Source organism: Micrasema longulum, unplaced genomic scaffold, assembly GCF_059751315.1.
Source record: "Micrasema longulum isolate JH-2025_06_02 unplaced genomic scaffold, ASM5975131v1 h1tg000957l, whole genome shotgun sequence".
Classification (NCBI taxonomy): Eukaryota; Metazoa; Arthropoda; class Insecta; order Trichoptera; family Brachycentridae; genus Micrasema; species Micrasema longulum.
The window spans coordinates 221,416-239,446 of NW_028278148.1; the positions used below are offsets into that span (position 1 = coordinate 221,416).

Genomic DNA, 18,031 nt, shown 5'->3' on the forward strand with positions numbered 1-18,031 from the left:
GGGCATAGCCTAAAAAGCCTTAATAAGTTCATAAATATTTAATTTTGTAATTTTAAATGAATAAAAAAAATATATAAAAAAATAGACATTTAATTAATTTATTTTGGACTTCTATTCTATATTTGTGATTTTCATAGTATGGGGACCAGATTAAAGTTGCTTTTTTAAGCCGACTTTTGACAAATGCGTAATACAATTTTTTTAGGGTATTTCAATGACCTATAAACTGTTAACAGTTTCAAATGCTCATTCATTCCAATCGATGCTATGTCCGATTCAATAAACACAATCGAGGAATATCGTGTATCACGGGATAACCAACTTAGGCATATAGACCGGGACTCGGGGTAACCCTGGAACAATAGGACACTGCTCACCTGTAGCCTGTAGCTAGAGTCTAGAGTCGTGACCCTAATTACTGCTTATACGTACGTGTGCTTTGTGCTATAACAGGGTCCCCGGAGTTAAATAATCATTATAAACTATTACAGAAAAGCGTGGGTGAATAATTAGTCACACGTGATGAACAACTCGCGGCTACAAGGTTCGAGAGATTATTTACCAAGAGAACGGAAACCTTTTTTTACTAATATTTCATTCATCAACATCGTGATAAAGCATTGCAATAAATGTTGTATGTAACCACTTACCGATTTTTCTATGTCTACCGGTTTCGTAATTATTATTATTATGGATAACTTATATAGCGCCATTTTCGTAATAAAATACCTCAAGGGCGCTTTACATAGTAATTCTATAGTTTAAAAAAATAATTTTTGAAGTTTTTAAATTTGTAATTTAATTCAAACAATTTATTTTGTTGACACATGCTACGGATTTATTCAAATGATTTAGAGAACAAGTGGGTTTTAAGTTTTTTTCCGAAACATCACTTCACTTTTACAGCCTCGCACCTCTGCTGGGAGAGCATTCCATGTCATAGGGCCTGCGACCGCAAATGCGCGTTCACTAAATTTAGTGCGCTGTTTGCGTAAAGGTATAATAACTTTTCCTCTCGCCGTAGACGTAGCTGATCTAAGCGTGAGACGCCTGTCAGCTAGTTCATCTGGAATGCATAGTTCAGCAGAGTTGTGCAGTGACTTATCATAAGCCAACAGAGTTTGTATTCGACCCTCTGTGGAAAACGTAGCCAGTGTAGTTTCCGAAGTAGTGGAGTGATATGACTAAACTTAGAGATTCCGAAAATAAGTCTCGCTGCAGCATTCAATAAAGATTGTAGGCGAGTTAGAAAACTAATAACAATAACATGCAAAACCCACTATACACCTTCACCAAAGTAGTTGAACAAAAACATGAAACTAACGTGCTGATGGGATACATACTTTTAGTAACTATGTATTTATTTCATTACCGTCTGGTTTCGGAGCTATTACGCGCCCTGTTATTAAGGTATAATACAATTTAGAAAGAAACATATTCTTATTTTATAATTTTAACAGTGCCAACATAATCTGAGTTATGCTATTTATATAAATTATTAAATAATAAAGTAGACTCTTTTAACCTACTCTCCAAAATTAATCTTAATGTCCCCTTTCGCATGACAAGAAATAAGTATTTATTCCATCTGCCAGCTTGTAGCACTAACTATGCACAACACTCTTTTCTCTATCGTTATTGCTCTAACTTGAATGTTTTTTTTTATCTATTGTTATATTTAACACGCCCCTTAATTTATTTAAAAATAAATTAATACTGATTCTGGCTGCGATACGATCCCACTTGCTATTTAATTATGCTTACACTTAACATACCTGAACACTTACTCCCACATACACACAAACATACACAAACACACCCATACACTTACTCGTTATTGATTCTACTTTTGGTATTAGGAAAATGGTTTTTGTGAGGAATTCAGTATTATGACGAGAAGTAATTTCGCATGAGCTCGATAGGGATCATGTTAGGATCTGTGTTAGGATTTTGCCGGTAGTGTCTTGATAATTTGATGTTCCTCTGTGATTTGGTATAGATACGTATTGTTTTTCTTCTGTTGCTTGAGTGCATGTTGTATGGGGCAAATTATTCTAATTTTTGCTATATGTATTTGGGTTTTGTGTCGTTGTTTGATTTGCTGTATTGCTACGTTCTTCTTCCTTTCCGAGGCGGGATCTGGAGTGTGCGGCCGCGGTCTCAATTTGGATCTTACACTGTATTCCTCCACTGTCATACTGGGAAATTAGAAAAAGATGATTGTGCTGAGCATGTGTATTTGATTGATCACACATTGACAATACTGAAGTGAGGGGTTCAATGAAAGCTTTTAAAGTTTCTTTGTTTTGTTATTTTCGCGGTTAGATCGTAAAGAAATATTGAATTGTTGCTTAATTAGTTTTCAAAAAGTTGACATTCATATGTGAAACTGAAGAAGGACACAAGTCGTTATGAGCAGTTTCGGGAAAGGGGTGGATGCTTTCATTGTAATTAATGTTAGTAAATATTGTATATAACCACTTACAGATTTTTCCATGTCTACCGGTTTCGTCAGAACACTAATTACACTAACCTGCAAAATCAAAAAAGTAGTTGAACAAAAACATAAAACCAACGTGCTGATGGGATAAATACTTTTAGTAACTATGTATTTATTTCACAAATTACAACAGGGATGGAGAATACCCTAAAGAAGGGAATATGGAAGTTCAGGCATTTAAGGGGCCTATGACCTGTCAATGGCTGGTTTAAGTGGCCACTTTACACACTGTGTAACATTCACTATTTTGCATTTCACATACTAGGCAACGCCTGAAAACAATTTTGCAATTTTTAAACTTCTTCTTGGACCAGTTGGTTTTATTACAATATTTGAGTTTGTCCAAATGTTTACAGACAAAAGACTGGATTTCACCCCCTCGAGAGTCATTAAGATTAACAAATTACAACAAGGATGGAGAATATTTATAGAATAATGTATGTATTTAGTTAGGAGAATATTTATATAATAATGTATGTATTTAGTTAGGAGAATATTTTATTTATTTATTCGTATTTAATTAGGGAAATATTTATTTCGTATTTAGTTAGTTAGGTTAATGTATATAGTTAGAAGAATAATGTATTTAGTTGGGAGAATAATGTATTTATTTCATTACCGTCTGGTTTCGGAGCTATTACGTGCTCTTCTGGTATAATACAATTTAGAAATTAATTTAATCTTATTTTATAATTTTAACAGTGTCGACACAAATCTAATACATATGAAAGGTAATTAAATAAATAATAATAAATCATTAAAAACCGAGTGATTTCTTTTGAATTATACTCGGTTTTTCATGGCCATACCGCGAAATTTCACGGGAACAATTTTTATTGTGTACCTTTAAAAATATCCTAATGAATTGGTAGAGTTGAGGAAATGTCGATGTTTAAACATAGGTAGAATGTTGAATGTTTCACAGTGCGTAAAGTGGCCACTTAAACCAGCCAATGACGGGTCATAAGCCCTGTAAATGTCTGGACTTCCATATTCCCTTCTTTAAACTGTTTTTCCTCTCTCTTGCAACAAATTTTAATCAAGATAACTCGCCAAGGATGAAATCCAGCTTGTCTACAATCATTTTGATATACTCAAAACATTGTTCGCTTTTTGTATGTCATAATTAAATGTCGATTAATGCATTATTTCTCATAGTTTTCAACCTCTGATTTTCCTGGCGTTAGAACCACATGCTATGTGTCTGTTCCTTCTATTATAATTATGAAGGTACATTATATTTTTAGACTCAGACACGCTTCACAGATTTACAAAATATGGGACTCAAAATACATCCTTAAAAACTTACATCCGAGTTACCTATGTATAATAAATAAATATTGCAAAGACTCATTCCAAGATTAATTCAACGTCTCGTTTCTTTAAATTTGATGAACGAGACCTATTAAAAATTAATCTTCCTCATTAAAAAAGTTTTAAAAAAATGTGAATACATATTCAAATCTTAATACAGGATTTTTTTTTTACACTCCATAGATAATTGTGTTTTTGGTGCCTATAATTATTTATTTATTAAAACATATATATTATGCAAATTAAAAAATACATTATTTTCACTGAGTTTATCTTTATTTTTACATTTTTATTTAATTATTAAAGTTTAACACTTTTTTACATTTTTACATAAAGATATAAATTATTAATTTATATTTAACGTTTCTATCTCTCTAATGGGGCAAAACGCTCGTGTTTAGAGAGGGAGTTCGTTTTACAATAAATTGTGGGTATTGGAAGCAAACTTGGAAATCTCCATTGAAGAAGTTACTGAGATTGTTGCGAAAAACTTTTAAAAATCCTCAATTATTTATATTTATGTTTACAATGCTTTTTATTTCTTAAAGCAATTTATTGAAATCCTGTTTTCCGAGGAGGAAAAAATAAGTTTAAGTTTAAAATAGAAATATAATCATACAATAAATAAACAAATAAAGCAGATGATGGCGGTATCGTTAGGGGTGAGTGGAAGTTGGTTTGGCTAGAGAAAGATAGCGGGGGTTGGTATTCGGGGTAAGATCTGTGGTGCTTCCTTCTCTATAAAAAAATAGACCTTTCTGCCAGCTGTCGTGTGTCGCGGGGTAGTTTGGGGTAAAATAATGCCTATTTTTACCAAACGATACCAATTTTTTTTTTTATTATTTTTTTTTCTTTTATTCAGGAAACATACAGTACAGTTACAAAGTTTAATATTTTACACAATTGGACTTAATTCTAATGGACCAGTGAAGTTTCTATATTAAAAAGCAATTAAATGTAAGGTTAATTATGAAAGTATAAAAAAGAGAAGGAAAAAGAAAACATACAAAATAAAATACCAATATACAAAATAAAATATATCATTTATTTCTAAAGAGCGAATTAAGTTTTTTTTTGTTCTGATCACGTAGCGGTAACGTAGGACTTGGACAACCAAGAAAGACGTGACATGATCAGATAAATCAAAATTTTAAGCCTGGTCATGTCAAAAAGAATGTATGTCAGGATAGAGGTGTGTGGCGGTCCATCCTCTCTGTCTACTCCTACGGGGAAATAGCGTGATGGTAGTAGTATCGCTTTTCATTTAGAATTGTCCACCAGAGACCGGGTTTCTTTAACAGAGACGGGAAACATCAGAGAAGGCAATATGGAAATCAAGGCATTTACATTGCAAACATGACTTGTAATTGGCTGGTCCAAGTGGCCACTTTAGTCAGATTTATCTGACTGAATTATTCCACCTACATAATAGTCAACGCTTGAAAATACAACAAAAAAAAAATCACGCCGTTTCCCCGCAAGGGTAGGCAGAGAGGATAGAACGCCACAACACTCTTTGCATCTTTGCATACAGATCTCGCTTCCTCTACATTCATACATCTTCTCATGCAAGCGCGCCGATTATTCCGACTTTTGACATGTCTATCTTTAAGTATTTGTTGGATTTGGTCATGCCATGTCTTTCTCGGTCTTCTCCTATTTCTGCATCCATCAACATTCGCATTGTAAATATTCTTAGCCGTTCTCTCGCTGTCCATTCGTTCTACATGTCCAAACCAGCGCAGAGCTCCTTTCTTGATTTTGTCGATAATGCTTGTCTCAGCCTTACATAATGTTTTAAATTCATGTGAAATGGCCCTTAATATTGTTATAGATGACTGGAAAGAGAACATCGATAAAAATAAATATGTAGTTGCAGTGTTTTTAGATTTTAAAAGAGCGTTCGAAACTATTGACCGAAATATAATCATTAAAAAATTAAAAAATATTGGTATTAAAAACACGGAAATAAAATGGTTTGAAAATTACCTCAACAATCGCATGCAAATGACAAAGGTTAATAATGAAACGTCAGATCAACAAAAAAATGATTTGGGAGTTCCACAAGGATCTGTTCTGGGACCACTATTGTTTATTTTGTACATAAATGATATGACTTTAACATTGTCTGATTGCCAAGTTCGACTTTTTGCAGATGATACCTTAATTTATGTAGCTGATAACGAATATGATTCAGCAATAAGGAAAATAAATGCAGAATTAAAAACAGTCTCCAAATGGCTTAAAGCAAATAAGCTAAAACTAAATGTAGGAAAAACAAAATGTATGATAATGGGTAAGAAACGCTGTTTTAACAGTGATCACAGTGTTGAATTAGATGGAGAAGTTCTTGAGAATGTTGAAAGCATAAAATATCTAGGAGTTTGGATTGACTCTAAATTATCTTTTTCAAAAAATGCAGACTATACGAGTAAGAAAATCGCAAAGAAGGTATCCCTGTTAGGAAGGATAAGGAATAAATTAGACATTAAAACCTCTCTGCTGATATTTAAAAGTACTATCGTTCCCCACATTGATTATTGCTCCAGTATTTTATATTTAAGTAATGAAGGAGATCTAAAAAGACTCCAAATAATACAAAACAAAGCGATGAGGATAATATTAAGATGTGGGAGACGAACAAATGTTAAGAAAATGATTCAACTTCTAGATATCACGACAATTGATCAAAGAATCAAATTCAATGTTGCCAATGAAATAAACAAAATTATTAAAGGAATAGTTCCGAGATATTTTCAAGATAAACTAAAAAATAATGAGTTCTTTCATAACTATGCAACAAGAGGATCTAAAAATATAAGACTGGAAAAAAAATCAAAAGCAATGTCCCAGAACTGCCTTATGTACAAGGGAATAAAACTGTTTGAAGAAATGCCAGAAAGCATAAAAAATGAAATTAATGTAAATATATTTAAAATTAAATGTAAAAAGTATATATGTGAAAAATATTAGGTAGTAAATAGTGTAAATAGTGAATATAATTAATGAAAATGTACATATGAAACAGTGAATATTATAAATTAGGATTTTAAGTGTATAATAGTGATAAATAATGTTAGAATAAGTATAGATGTAAATATTGTGTTGTAAATATATATTAGACTATGTAAATACATAGAACTAAATAAATAAATAAATAAAAAAAAAATGTACGGATCTCAACATTTGTGCATCTATCGTACATAGTTTTACCACACATTCGCCTGAGAGATCGCATTTCGACAGCATTCAGCTTACTTTCATCCCTGTTTTTCCAAGTCCATACTTCGCTCCCATACATCAGGGATGGGACCAGGACTCCGTTGTGAACTGCCAATTTTGCCTCTTGTGACAAGCATTTATTTGCCAAGGTCGATTTAAGTGCACCGTTCACTCTGTTCCCGGCACTCACCCTCCTTTCAATATCTTTCTCAGTCATTCCATCCCTAGTGAACATACTTCCCAGATACACAAATTCCTCTACTTGTTTTAGTATAACTCCATTCACAGTGATTTCACATTTAGTCATACTTTCATTTCTTTCAAAAACCATCACATTCGATTTATCGACATTCATCAGCAAATCGCTTCTCTTGCATACATCGTAGACCTTTGTTACCAAGAATTGCAGTTCCTCTTTGTTATTAGCAAGGAGTACAGCATCGTCAGCATACAAAAGACAATTGACTTTTAAATCACCCATTTTTGCTCCCATTCTTAAGCCTTTCAGTTCTTTCATGCAGTTATCGATATACGCTTGAAAATATATTTTATTAAAATAGTTCTTGAACCTGTCGGTTTTATAAACAATATCACCCGCACCAATAAAGGTTTCAGCTTACGAGTTTTACAAGGAACAATAACAAAAATTGCATAAAAAAAATATTTCAGGGTATAGCAAACTTAGAAATTTCCACCAAAAACGGAAAATTTGTTATTGATGTCAAAATAAACTATTCATAAAAACCTACCCTCCTAAATAATAGCGTGATTTAAAACCGTCTCTAAATCTTGCAAAAAACATTTCAATTATGCTACTTGACACCGCAAACTTAGCATTCTCCAATATTCTCCATTGAGTTGGTGAAGCATAATTACAAATCTCACCATTTTTTTTGCAATTTTTTTCGCAAGTATCTCAGTAAAGCTAGGGTTTCCTAGGACAGCGGTGCCCGTATCTTAACGGCCGTAATGAACAGTGATGCAGTGGACAGCCGTCGTAACGGTGACTAGAGAGTGGTTTTATTTTTTAACGATGTTATCAACACCGTTTTCCAAGTAAACCACTCCCTAGTCACCGTTACGACGGCTGTCCACCGCATCACCGTTCATTACGGCCGTTAAGATACGGGCACCGCTGTCCTAGGAAACCCTAGCTTTACTCCTTCAATGGAGATTTCTAAGTTTGCTTCTAATACCCTCGTATGGTAAGGTCTTCAGGGCCCGTATTATAATGAGAGGTTCGCCGAATTATCTTCAATTTCCTATAAAGTAAAATCGGATTTCCTTTACTGCATAAATGCTGCATAGGGTACTTCATTGTTCAATCAAATGCAGCGTATCTCGATCATCTGTTACAATTCGTTTAATTTTATGTTAAAGCTAGGGTTTTCTAGTACAGCGGTGACCGTATCTTAACGGCCGTAGTGAACGGTGATGCGGTGGACAGCCGTCGTAACGGTGACTAGAGAGTGGTTTCCTAGGAAAACGGTGTTGATAACATTTAACAACACCGTTTTCCCAAGAAACCACTCTCTAGTCACCGTAACGACGGCTGTCCACTGCATCACCGTTCACTACGGCCGTTAAGATACGGTCACCGCTGTCCTAGGAAACCCTAGCTTTAGTGCTCAACTTTCGATTTCACCTACGTAATTTGATGTCACTAGCCTCGAATTCCCCTAACATGTGCACATGTTTCGGAATACCTGTCAAATCATTAGAAAAATGTCACTTTTAACGGGCGTCATTCACATTACAATTATGTCTCATCATCACCACCATTCCCTTTCCGCACCTAAAGGTGCATAGGGTGGGTACTGCATTGGTACACCAATAGCAGCGTATCTTGATCATTTTTGTTGCATATGAAGGTAAGAAAGATGATGATGATGAAAAACACCTTTTTAAATAAATATTTTCGTATGTTGTGTATAATTTAATAATTTTTCGTTTATACAGTACGGAAATTATCGTCAGACTACCAGGAACGTCCCACGCCTCTGAACATGCCCTGGACCGGTATTCCGAACGCATTTACAGCGCTCTATAACGCGTATTTAGTACGTAAAAATGCGCTATACCGCGCTATAATTGCGTTTGGAATACCAGCCCTGACTCGCTAAAAAATTCGGGTTAAGTAAGGACTCTTGTAATGCATCCACAAACGCACATATCCATGCACATACGCACATATCCATGCACATACTCGTACATACACATATTGTGAGCATACAAGAAAAACTTGCATACGAGTTGAACCCAGTCCTTGTCTACAAACATTTTGAAAAACTCAAAATATTGTTGATTAATCCACCTGGTCCACGAAGAAGTATAGAAATTGAAAAAATAACATTTTCAGGCGTTGCCTAGTATGCAGGTGAAATAATTCAATTAGATGAATCTCACCCGCATAAATAAAGGTTTCAGCTCTTTAACTTCACAAACATCAACAGGTGAAAGAATTGAAGGAATACGTTCAAATATGGGCAGAATGGTGAATGTTACACAGTGTGTAAAGTGGCCACTCAAACCAGACATTGACAGGTCATAAGCCCTGTAGATTCCTAGACTTCTATATTACCTTCTCTTAAATGTTCTTCATCTCTGTTGTAATTGGGAGGGTCCGATGTCTTGCAGGGTACCCGCTGGTACAGCGCAGGTTTAAACTGTATAACTCGGTTATAAGCTTAGACTATACCCTGTCTGCGTAATCTATAAGTGTGAAAGCACTACAATTAATGATGTAAATCATACACGTATAAAAAAAAACATGCGAGTCGAGGTCCTGTAAAAGTATGTAGATTAATAGATTAAATGCATAATAAATTTCATTTTCTAGATGGTGAAATCCAGTTTTTTGCCTATTTGAGGAAAGAAATAATAACAAAATAAATCTCGGATATTGTTGACGTCCTTCGAAGGTTGTACCTCGGTAGTGCAGTGCGGTCCTAGGCGGTTAGACAGTAGATTTGCACCTGGCGCGCGCCTTACACGTGGTGTCGAACATCTGCCGATTGCCTCGCAAGGTCGCAGCTCCACAACGGCCTAAATCTCATCCAAGATGCCTCGCCCCGTGTACTGCTTTCATTACAGCATCTTTTTACCTAAAAAAATACATTTCATACAAATTCACAATTAAATTTCAAATTAATACTTATTACTTAGTTTTTTGGACCAATCGCCAATTTCTTCGTTCTCACGGCATCTTTGATCAGGTTGATATAATTATTTTAATAAGGTCAAACTATTTATTTCCGTCCGGACCCAGGAAATACAAATACACAACAAAAAATATCACCATCAATCAACCCTCTTATCGTCTGTTACAGAAGGTAAGGTGATCAGTCTTACGCTTCAGGTGCCAGTCCAGGGACAATTAAATACTCACGTTTTTTTTCTTCTCTTCCTCTTTTTTAAATCTGCAGTTTTTTTCAATTTACCTTCCTTTTATATAGGTAAATATTTATATTTGTTACAGATGTAATATTTATTTTAATCAATACTTATAATATTTGAAATCAAACACTGATTTCTAATATTATAAGTTTAAATACGGAGTTCTACAAAATAAACACCAAATCAATACTATTTACTATTGTGTACTTTTTTTGATGTTTTTTTTCGATATTATGCTATTTTTTGTTGTGTTTTTTTTCACTCGTTTCATTGTAATTATTATGTAAAAGGTTCATAAAACCGTCAATAAAAAAGTGTAAAAACACCTTTTTAATAAATGTTTCATATAAACCATGTCGGGACCTTAACTTTTTATTGTATTCAATAATTTTTATTTTTGCTTGTTTTTGTAGTAAGAATGTTTTTTTTTTTATATTTGATTTACAACATTTTGAGATCTTATTATTTTTTTATTATTTATTTTTGGAAATTTTTTATTAAGATTTTTTTTAAAGCCTACCCTACTGAAGTTTCGTCTGGCCCTAAAAAACCGTGTATATCCTTATATCTCTGGGTAATGTGAAAAAAATAGAGCTTAAGTAACTATTTTGTGAACATACTTCGTTTTAAGTGACTATTAAGCATAATAGAACAGGCTGGGCCATGTTAGATGTACACTATCATAAACAGAGAACACTCCGTTTTCATTTTACATTAATTGGTTTTATACGGGTGTTTTTTAAACCCTGTCATATCCGAAACCACGATGATCAGTATGAGAAAGAAGACATATTGGCGCATTTAAATATTTTTTTAGAACGATTAAAATCTTAAAAAATAAAATATAGAAAAAAAAACAAATAGTTGCTTACTTCTGCAGGGGAGAAGCGAGGGGGGCGCGGTCGTGCAGTTCAGACTCCCCCCTCCCCTTCCTCGTTTCACCCCTGCAGAAGTAAGCAACCATTTGTTTTTTTCCTATATTTTATTTTTTAAGGTTTTAGTCGTACTAAAAAAATATTTTAATATGCCAATATGTCTTCTTGCTCATACTGATCATTGTGGTTTCAGATGTGACAGGGTTTAAAGAACATACTGTATAGATTCCCTGTTATTAAGTATGTATATTATTTTTTTGCAATAAATTTATAAATAAATATATTATATTTAAGTTTAACCATTTTGAATGAGCGCATAAACAAAGTCAACTTTAAAATTATCGTCGATTAAATTTAATTAAAACTCCTTAAAATGAACACGCGCAATATAATTTAAAAACAAACAAAACAAACCATCACGCCGTTTCCCCGTAAGGGTAGGCAGAGAGGATAGAACGCCACAACACTCTATCTTTGCATACAGATCTCGCTTCCTCTACATTCATACATCTTCTCATGCACGCGCGCCGATTATTCCGACTTTTGACATGTCCATCTTATTCAATATAAAGGATAATGAGGTTTTTCGGCAGTACGTCACTATTGCGGCGAACAATAAAGTACGGGATTTATTTCTTTCACTTGGCTGTCAATATTTACAGAACTTCATGAGCGTTCAAACGTCAAAAGTCTCTTCTTAAATTACCCGTAGAATAATAATAATTTGGGTGCATTTTGGTGCCTCTTTACGTTTCCTCGCCTCAATGCCTTCGATCGCTGGTTGTTCTTGACAGTTTAAATTTTGCATCGGCCCGGGTCAGTCGTGTGTTGTGTTCCCCTTCGTGAATACAACTTTGTTGCGTAAAAACGTCGGTTGAGATTTTCTTTAGGAAAAATATTTTAAAATAAAATCCTTTTTAAAAATCTGTTTTCGTCAAAATATATATAATATATAACAAAAATATATCAAAATATATATATATAAAATATTTTTATTACTGATTAAATAAAATTGCAAAATGATTATTTGCCTGTCTGGATTTGTAATTGGAGGGTATGTACATTTTTGGATTAACATTGTTTAAAAAAAAAATGTTTGAAAATAATTTGTTAACAAAAAAAAGTATTTTTAAATTCGGCATTTATTTTGTGGAATAATATTTTAAATATAAAATAACTAAAACACTTTGTATTTTAGCATGTGATGACAAAGTACATTGTTTTTCTTAAATTACAAGTTAAAAAATTTTAAACAAAATTTATTTCAATATTTGTTTGTAAACCAGCCAATGACAGGTCATAAGCCCTGTAAATGCCTAGACTTCCATATTCCCTTCTTTAAAGTATTCTCCATCCCTGTTGTAATTAGTTAAATTTATTTCTTTATATAATCACTTTGTAAAGCGCCCTTGAAGTATCATATTACGAAAATGGCGCTATATAAGTTATCCATAATAATAGTAATAATTTTGACGCGAGTTTAATATAAATAAGAACACAAGTTTTGGGTATTCAGAATTACCCATCTTATAAATATAAATTTAACCAAAATACAGAACTTTATTCCTGAAATCGGTATTCAAAAGATTACTTAGTGCATTTCAAAATCAGCTTTTCAATCTTGAACAGTTTTTTTCTTATAAAGTAATTACACATTTCATTCTGTCGGCCTCGTGGTATAATGGTCAGCGCGTATGCCTGCCATGCAAAAGATCGCTGGTTCGATTCCCGGCATGGTTGATATGAAATGCTTATTTTAAAGGGTGTTTTTACACTAGAATATTTTTCAGTCCCTTGTACCTGAAGCCTAAGACTGATCATCTTACTTTCATGTAACAAAAATGATTAAGATACGCCCTATGCACCATTAGGTGCGGAAAGGGAATGAGATGATGAATTATAAATTTTATTTTTATAAATTATCAATAAATAATGAACCTGACTCAATCGAAAACCGCGTATTTAAAATAAGTGAAAAATAACCAATGAATTTATTATTTTGAATTCGTTTAGTGTACATGCCTGTACAATTTATATTTGATGTACATATATTTTCAACCATTATTACATAGCTTAGAAGTGGACATCAGGAGATCAAACCTTGGCCTTTTGATTCGGAATCCGCAAAACTACTACAAGTCCATTCAACCCAACATGCAGATCATTGCACATTCATAGTTTTTACGTTACGGTGGCTTTTATTATTTTCTTTCTAAATGGGTCTTGCATGTATTTTGTGTTATTTTAATTTAAATATAAGATTCTTCACATCGTAACGGCAGTCAACCGTTCTATTTACGTTTACTCCCCCGTATTATAAATTGTGTTTCAAACTGTCAAAAGAATCCTAAAATCTAAAATTTAATCCCTCTACCCAGGGATACATCTGCCCGTATCCCCGTTTGTATCCTTTAATTTATTGCCTCGTTCCTTGACAGGAGACGGGATACTGCTCTGACGGGAAAATAATAAATTTAATAATATCCAAGTTACGTAATCCCATTTTATATTCTTATAGACGTAAAATTGTGAACTTCATGAATTTGTTTGGTTCTTGTAAACTTATGTTTTTCACGTGGAACATCTTTGGTCTTAAATAATAATAATAATAATTAATAAAGAGAGAATGGACCGCCACACACGTCTTTCCTGGCTTACATTTCTAGCTTATTTCACATTCATACATCTTGTCATGCATGCCCTTCGGTTCTGCCTGCTTTTGACATGACCAGACTTAAGATTTTGGTTTATCTGATCATGCCACGTCTTCCTTGGTGGTCATCGTCTCACTTTACCGTTCATTTTCGCCTTATATATTTGTTTTACAATTCTCTCGTCATTCATTCGTTCTACGCGACCAAACCAATCTCAGAGACCCTTTCTTAATCTTATAAATTATACCTGACTTCATCATTTGTAACCCTGTCATACATTGATTTCCCACACATTCGTCTAAGAGATCGCATTCCGATGGTTTTCATCCTTCCTCTGCCAGTTTCATGTTTCACTTCCATTTTCGTGTTTGGTCTAAAACTTCGTTGTGTACTGTCAGTTTAGCTTCGATTGACATATTCTTATTAGCAATTACTGCGCTTAGTGCGCCGTTCATTTTATTGCCCGCAATCACTCTTATTTCAACATCTTTTTCTACTCTTTCATCTCTTAAAAACATGTTTCTCAGATACACAAATTCTGAAAATCATCGTAATAATTGCTTCACAATTTTTAGGCCTTTTTCAAAATTAACTGCCATAGTTTTTAGCACAGTGGCTCTGTTTATTTATCGACAGGGTGAAATTTTATATCCTTTCTAAAAAAAGGTAGGCGGGATCTTTGTTTATGTATTTAATTGGAGCTGATGTTAGATCTGAGGTGGGTAGCATAAACTGGGGTTTCGGATTTCTTCCAATCTTTTCCATCAAATTATGATGGTAATTGTCGATTTGAAACGTTTGCTTTTAAATTTTATGAAAATCTGATGCTAGGAAAGCTATTTTTCTATTGATCGTCATATTATACAACAAGTCCTCTTTATATCTTGAGTATTGGTCTTAATTTCTTGGCCAACAGAAGTTTCTTTTAGGCTGCCGATTATTTTTTTAAAAACCAGTATCGTCTGCACCAAGTTTCATAGCTTCAAAACACAATCTCACTACTGTATTTTGATAAAATTTATTCTTATTCTCGTCCCGTTCCTATCCGAGGCTGGTAACCATCATCTGATCCTGGGCCATCCTGACGAGCATCTCTGCATCTGTTATTCAAAACCATTGCTTAAGATTTCTAAGCAATTAAGTTTCTTTACGTCCCGTACCCCGTCTATCCTTCATCTTTCCTTCCACTATGAGCAGTAGAAGGGCATATTTTTCTTCGTGAAATATATGCCCAAAGTATGCAGCCTTTCGTCTTTTGAAAATGGTTACCAGTTTTCGATCTTTTTCCATTATATTCAATACCCTTTTTTTGGAGACTCGATCAGCCCACGAGATACGCAGCATTCTCCTGTACAACCACATTTTAAATACCTAATTTTTTTTATTTATCATGGAGATTTTGAGAGTCCATCCTTCTACTCCATACAACAGTACGGACAAAACGTATACTTTTATAGCTTTTTACGCAAACTCAGGTCTCGGGTGAATAGATTTTTTTTCATTTTGTTGACCTTAAAAAAACTATATGATATTAGCTCGGCTTAGAATCTAGTCAATCTACCAGAACAGTAAAGTTACATTTGCATTGTATAATATCAAATTTTCTTCTAATTAATGCTCTAATTTCCTTGTTTCAGAATACCCCCAGGTGGATTACAAGTGGGTCCTCAGTCTCCGCCGCATAACCGTGGTCCACAAAGATACTCGTCCACTCCCCAAGGAGTAACACATGTAAGTTCAATAAATACTTTTTTTTCTACAAGCGCTTGATCGAAAATCTATAAATATTTACAGCAGATTTCCCTCATCTGCAGTATTCTATAAATCACTGATATACGGCGAAGAGCGGTGTGATGAACTGATATGTGTTTATAGTTTTGTGGCACTCTCTTGCAGATGCCTTCACAAATACTGTGCGAAAAAGTCAACTGCACGTCGGGCTGATTATGCCTAGCTAAAATCGAAAAATTTCAGGTCTCGCATTCCCCGAAACTGAACTGATTTTTTTTTAATTGTAAGATAGTTTCAGAAAGAAATTTTCTGTGTCGGCACGTTTTGCTTTTTTCAAAATATAGTATAGTATAGTATTTTATTTTTTATTTATTTTTTTATTTTCTTTTATTTAGGAAACAAACAGTACAGTTACAAAGTTTTATATTTTACACAGTTAGACTTAAATGTATATTATAAAGTAATTATATGTTAGGTTATTAATTAAAGTACAAAAAAGAGAAGGAAAAAAAACATAAATAGAATTTGTTTAAAAATTAAAGTAAAAAAAAATGAAGAAAATTTGTAAAAGTAATTAAAAGTTAAGAGTTGAAATAAAGAATAAAAAACATGCTCAGATGTAAAAATAAAATAAAATAATAGTAACATTGATGCTGATGATGCCGTGCTTCTTGGTAACAACAAAGAGGAACTGCCCATTCTATGCAAGGGTAGCGATTTGCTAATGAATGTCGATAAATCGAATGTGATGGTTTTTGAAAGAAATGAAAGTATGACTAAATGTGAAATCACTGCGAATGGGGTTATACTAAAACAGGTAGAGGAATTTGTGTATCTGGGAAGTATTTTTACTAGAGATGGAATGACTGAGAAAGATATTGAAAAGAGGGTGAGTGCCGGGAACAGAGTGAACGGTGCACTGAAATCAACCTAGGCAAATAAATGTCTGTCGTAAAAGGCGAAATTAGCAGTTCACAATAGAGTCCTGGTCCCGACTCTGATGTATGCGAGTGAAGTGTGGACTTGTAAAAACAGGAAGAAAGTAGGCTGAATGTTGTCAAAATGCGCTCTCTCGGGCGAGTGTGTGGTAAATATATGTACGATAGTTGCAAAAATGTCGAGATCCGTACATTATGTAAGACTGAGATAGGCATTATCGGCAAAATCAAGAAAGGAGCTCTGCGCTGGTTTGGACATGTAGAGCCAATGAACAACGAAAGAACGGCTAAAAATATTACAGTGCGAATGTTGATGGATGCAGAAATAGAGGAAAGAAGAGAAACTTTAAGATGGACATGTCAAAATTCGGAATAATTGGCGCGCGTGCATGAGAAGATGTATGAATGTAGAGGAAGCGAGATCTGTATGCAAAGATAGAGTGATGCGGTGTTCTATCTTCTCTGCCTACCCTTACGGCGTGATGGTTTGTCGTTGTAAAATATATATTTTTCATATTTGTATACCGCACGTCCGAAGACGGCAGATAAAACTGCGCTTTTAAGGATTTTTGGATTGTCCTAGCTCTTAATAAGACAATTTTTCATAAAAAAAACAAACGGTTTTGACATGCAAATGTTGGATATTTGTTGGAAAATACAGGGAACGCGTTTTTATGAAGAAAAGTCAGTCCGCACATCCCCTTAGACCGATTTACCACCAAACTTTAAATTAAAGACGCCGCCAATCCTTTCTTTTCCACCCTCTTTACCGTGTTTGTGTGTTCTTTATGTCATTTCCTCATTTACACAAACACTCGAAACCTTCTCGAGTCTCGTTTCACTCAAATGAAGCTATTTAGCGTATTATAAAGCATGTGTTTCGGAGTACCTCGAGGATTTCATTTGGGCCTTTATTTTTTTACTGTTTGCTCTAACGGATGTAGACATCCCTTGTCTATGAAATAGTTGTATTGCGAACGCGATATTCCCCGCACAATGATCTTGAACCTTTATGCATTATATTTGAAACCAGGTGTGGGCATTTACTAAAAAAAAACACTTTAAAACTTGACAAGGAATATTATTTTCAAGGACAAAACATAATAAGAAATTGTTTCACATTATTCATTTAAAACAAATTTATTAGTTCTTTCCGCTAGTTAAATGGAAGCGAATGGATTTATTAAGTCCTGTTTTTGTAAATGACTAGAACGACTAAAAATATTTACGATGCGAATATTGATTTATAAAACGAGGAAGGCCAAAAACGACATGGCATGACTAAATTCAACAAATCCTTGAAGATGGGCACTTTAAAGCTGGAATGATCGGCATGCGTGCATGAGAAGATATTTGAATGTACGGAATGAGGTCTGTATTAAAAAAAAATGGTGTGGCGTT

General features: G+C 33.9%; 1 protein-coding gene across 1 annotated transcript in view; it reads left to right on the top strand.

Annotated features, from left to right (window-relative positions):
• Nucleotides 1–18,031, top strand: part of Graf (GTPase regulator associated with FAK) — a gene marked incomplete at its 5' end in the record, with an annotated part of 121,359 nt that overhangs the window by 87,091 nt on the left and 16,237 nt on the right. Inside the window, one exon of the mRNA XM_088232211.1 lies at nt 15,599–15,692. Within this exon, the coding sequence (XP_088088337.1) occupies nt 15,599–15,692 (94 nt within the window). The remainder of the gene's footprint in view (nt 1–15,598; nt 15,693–18,031) is intronic.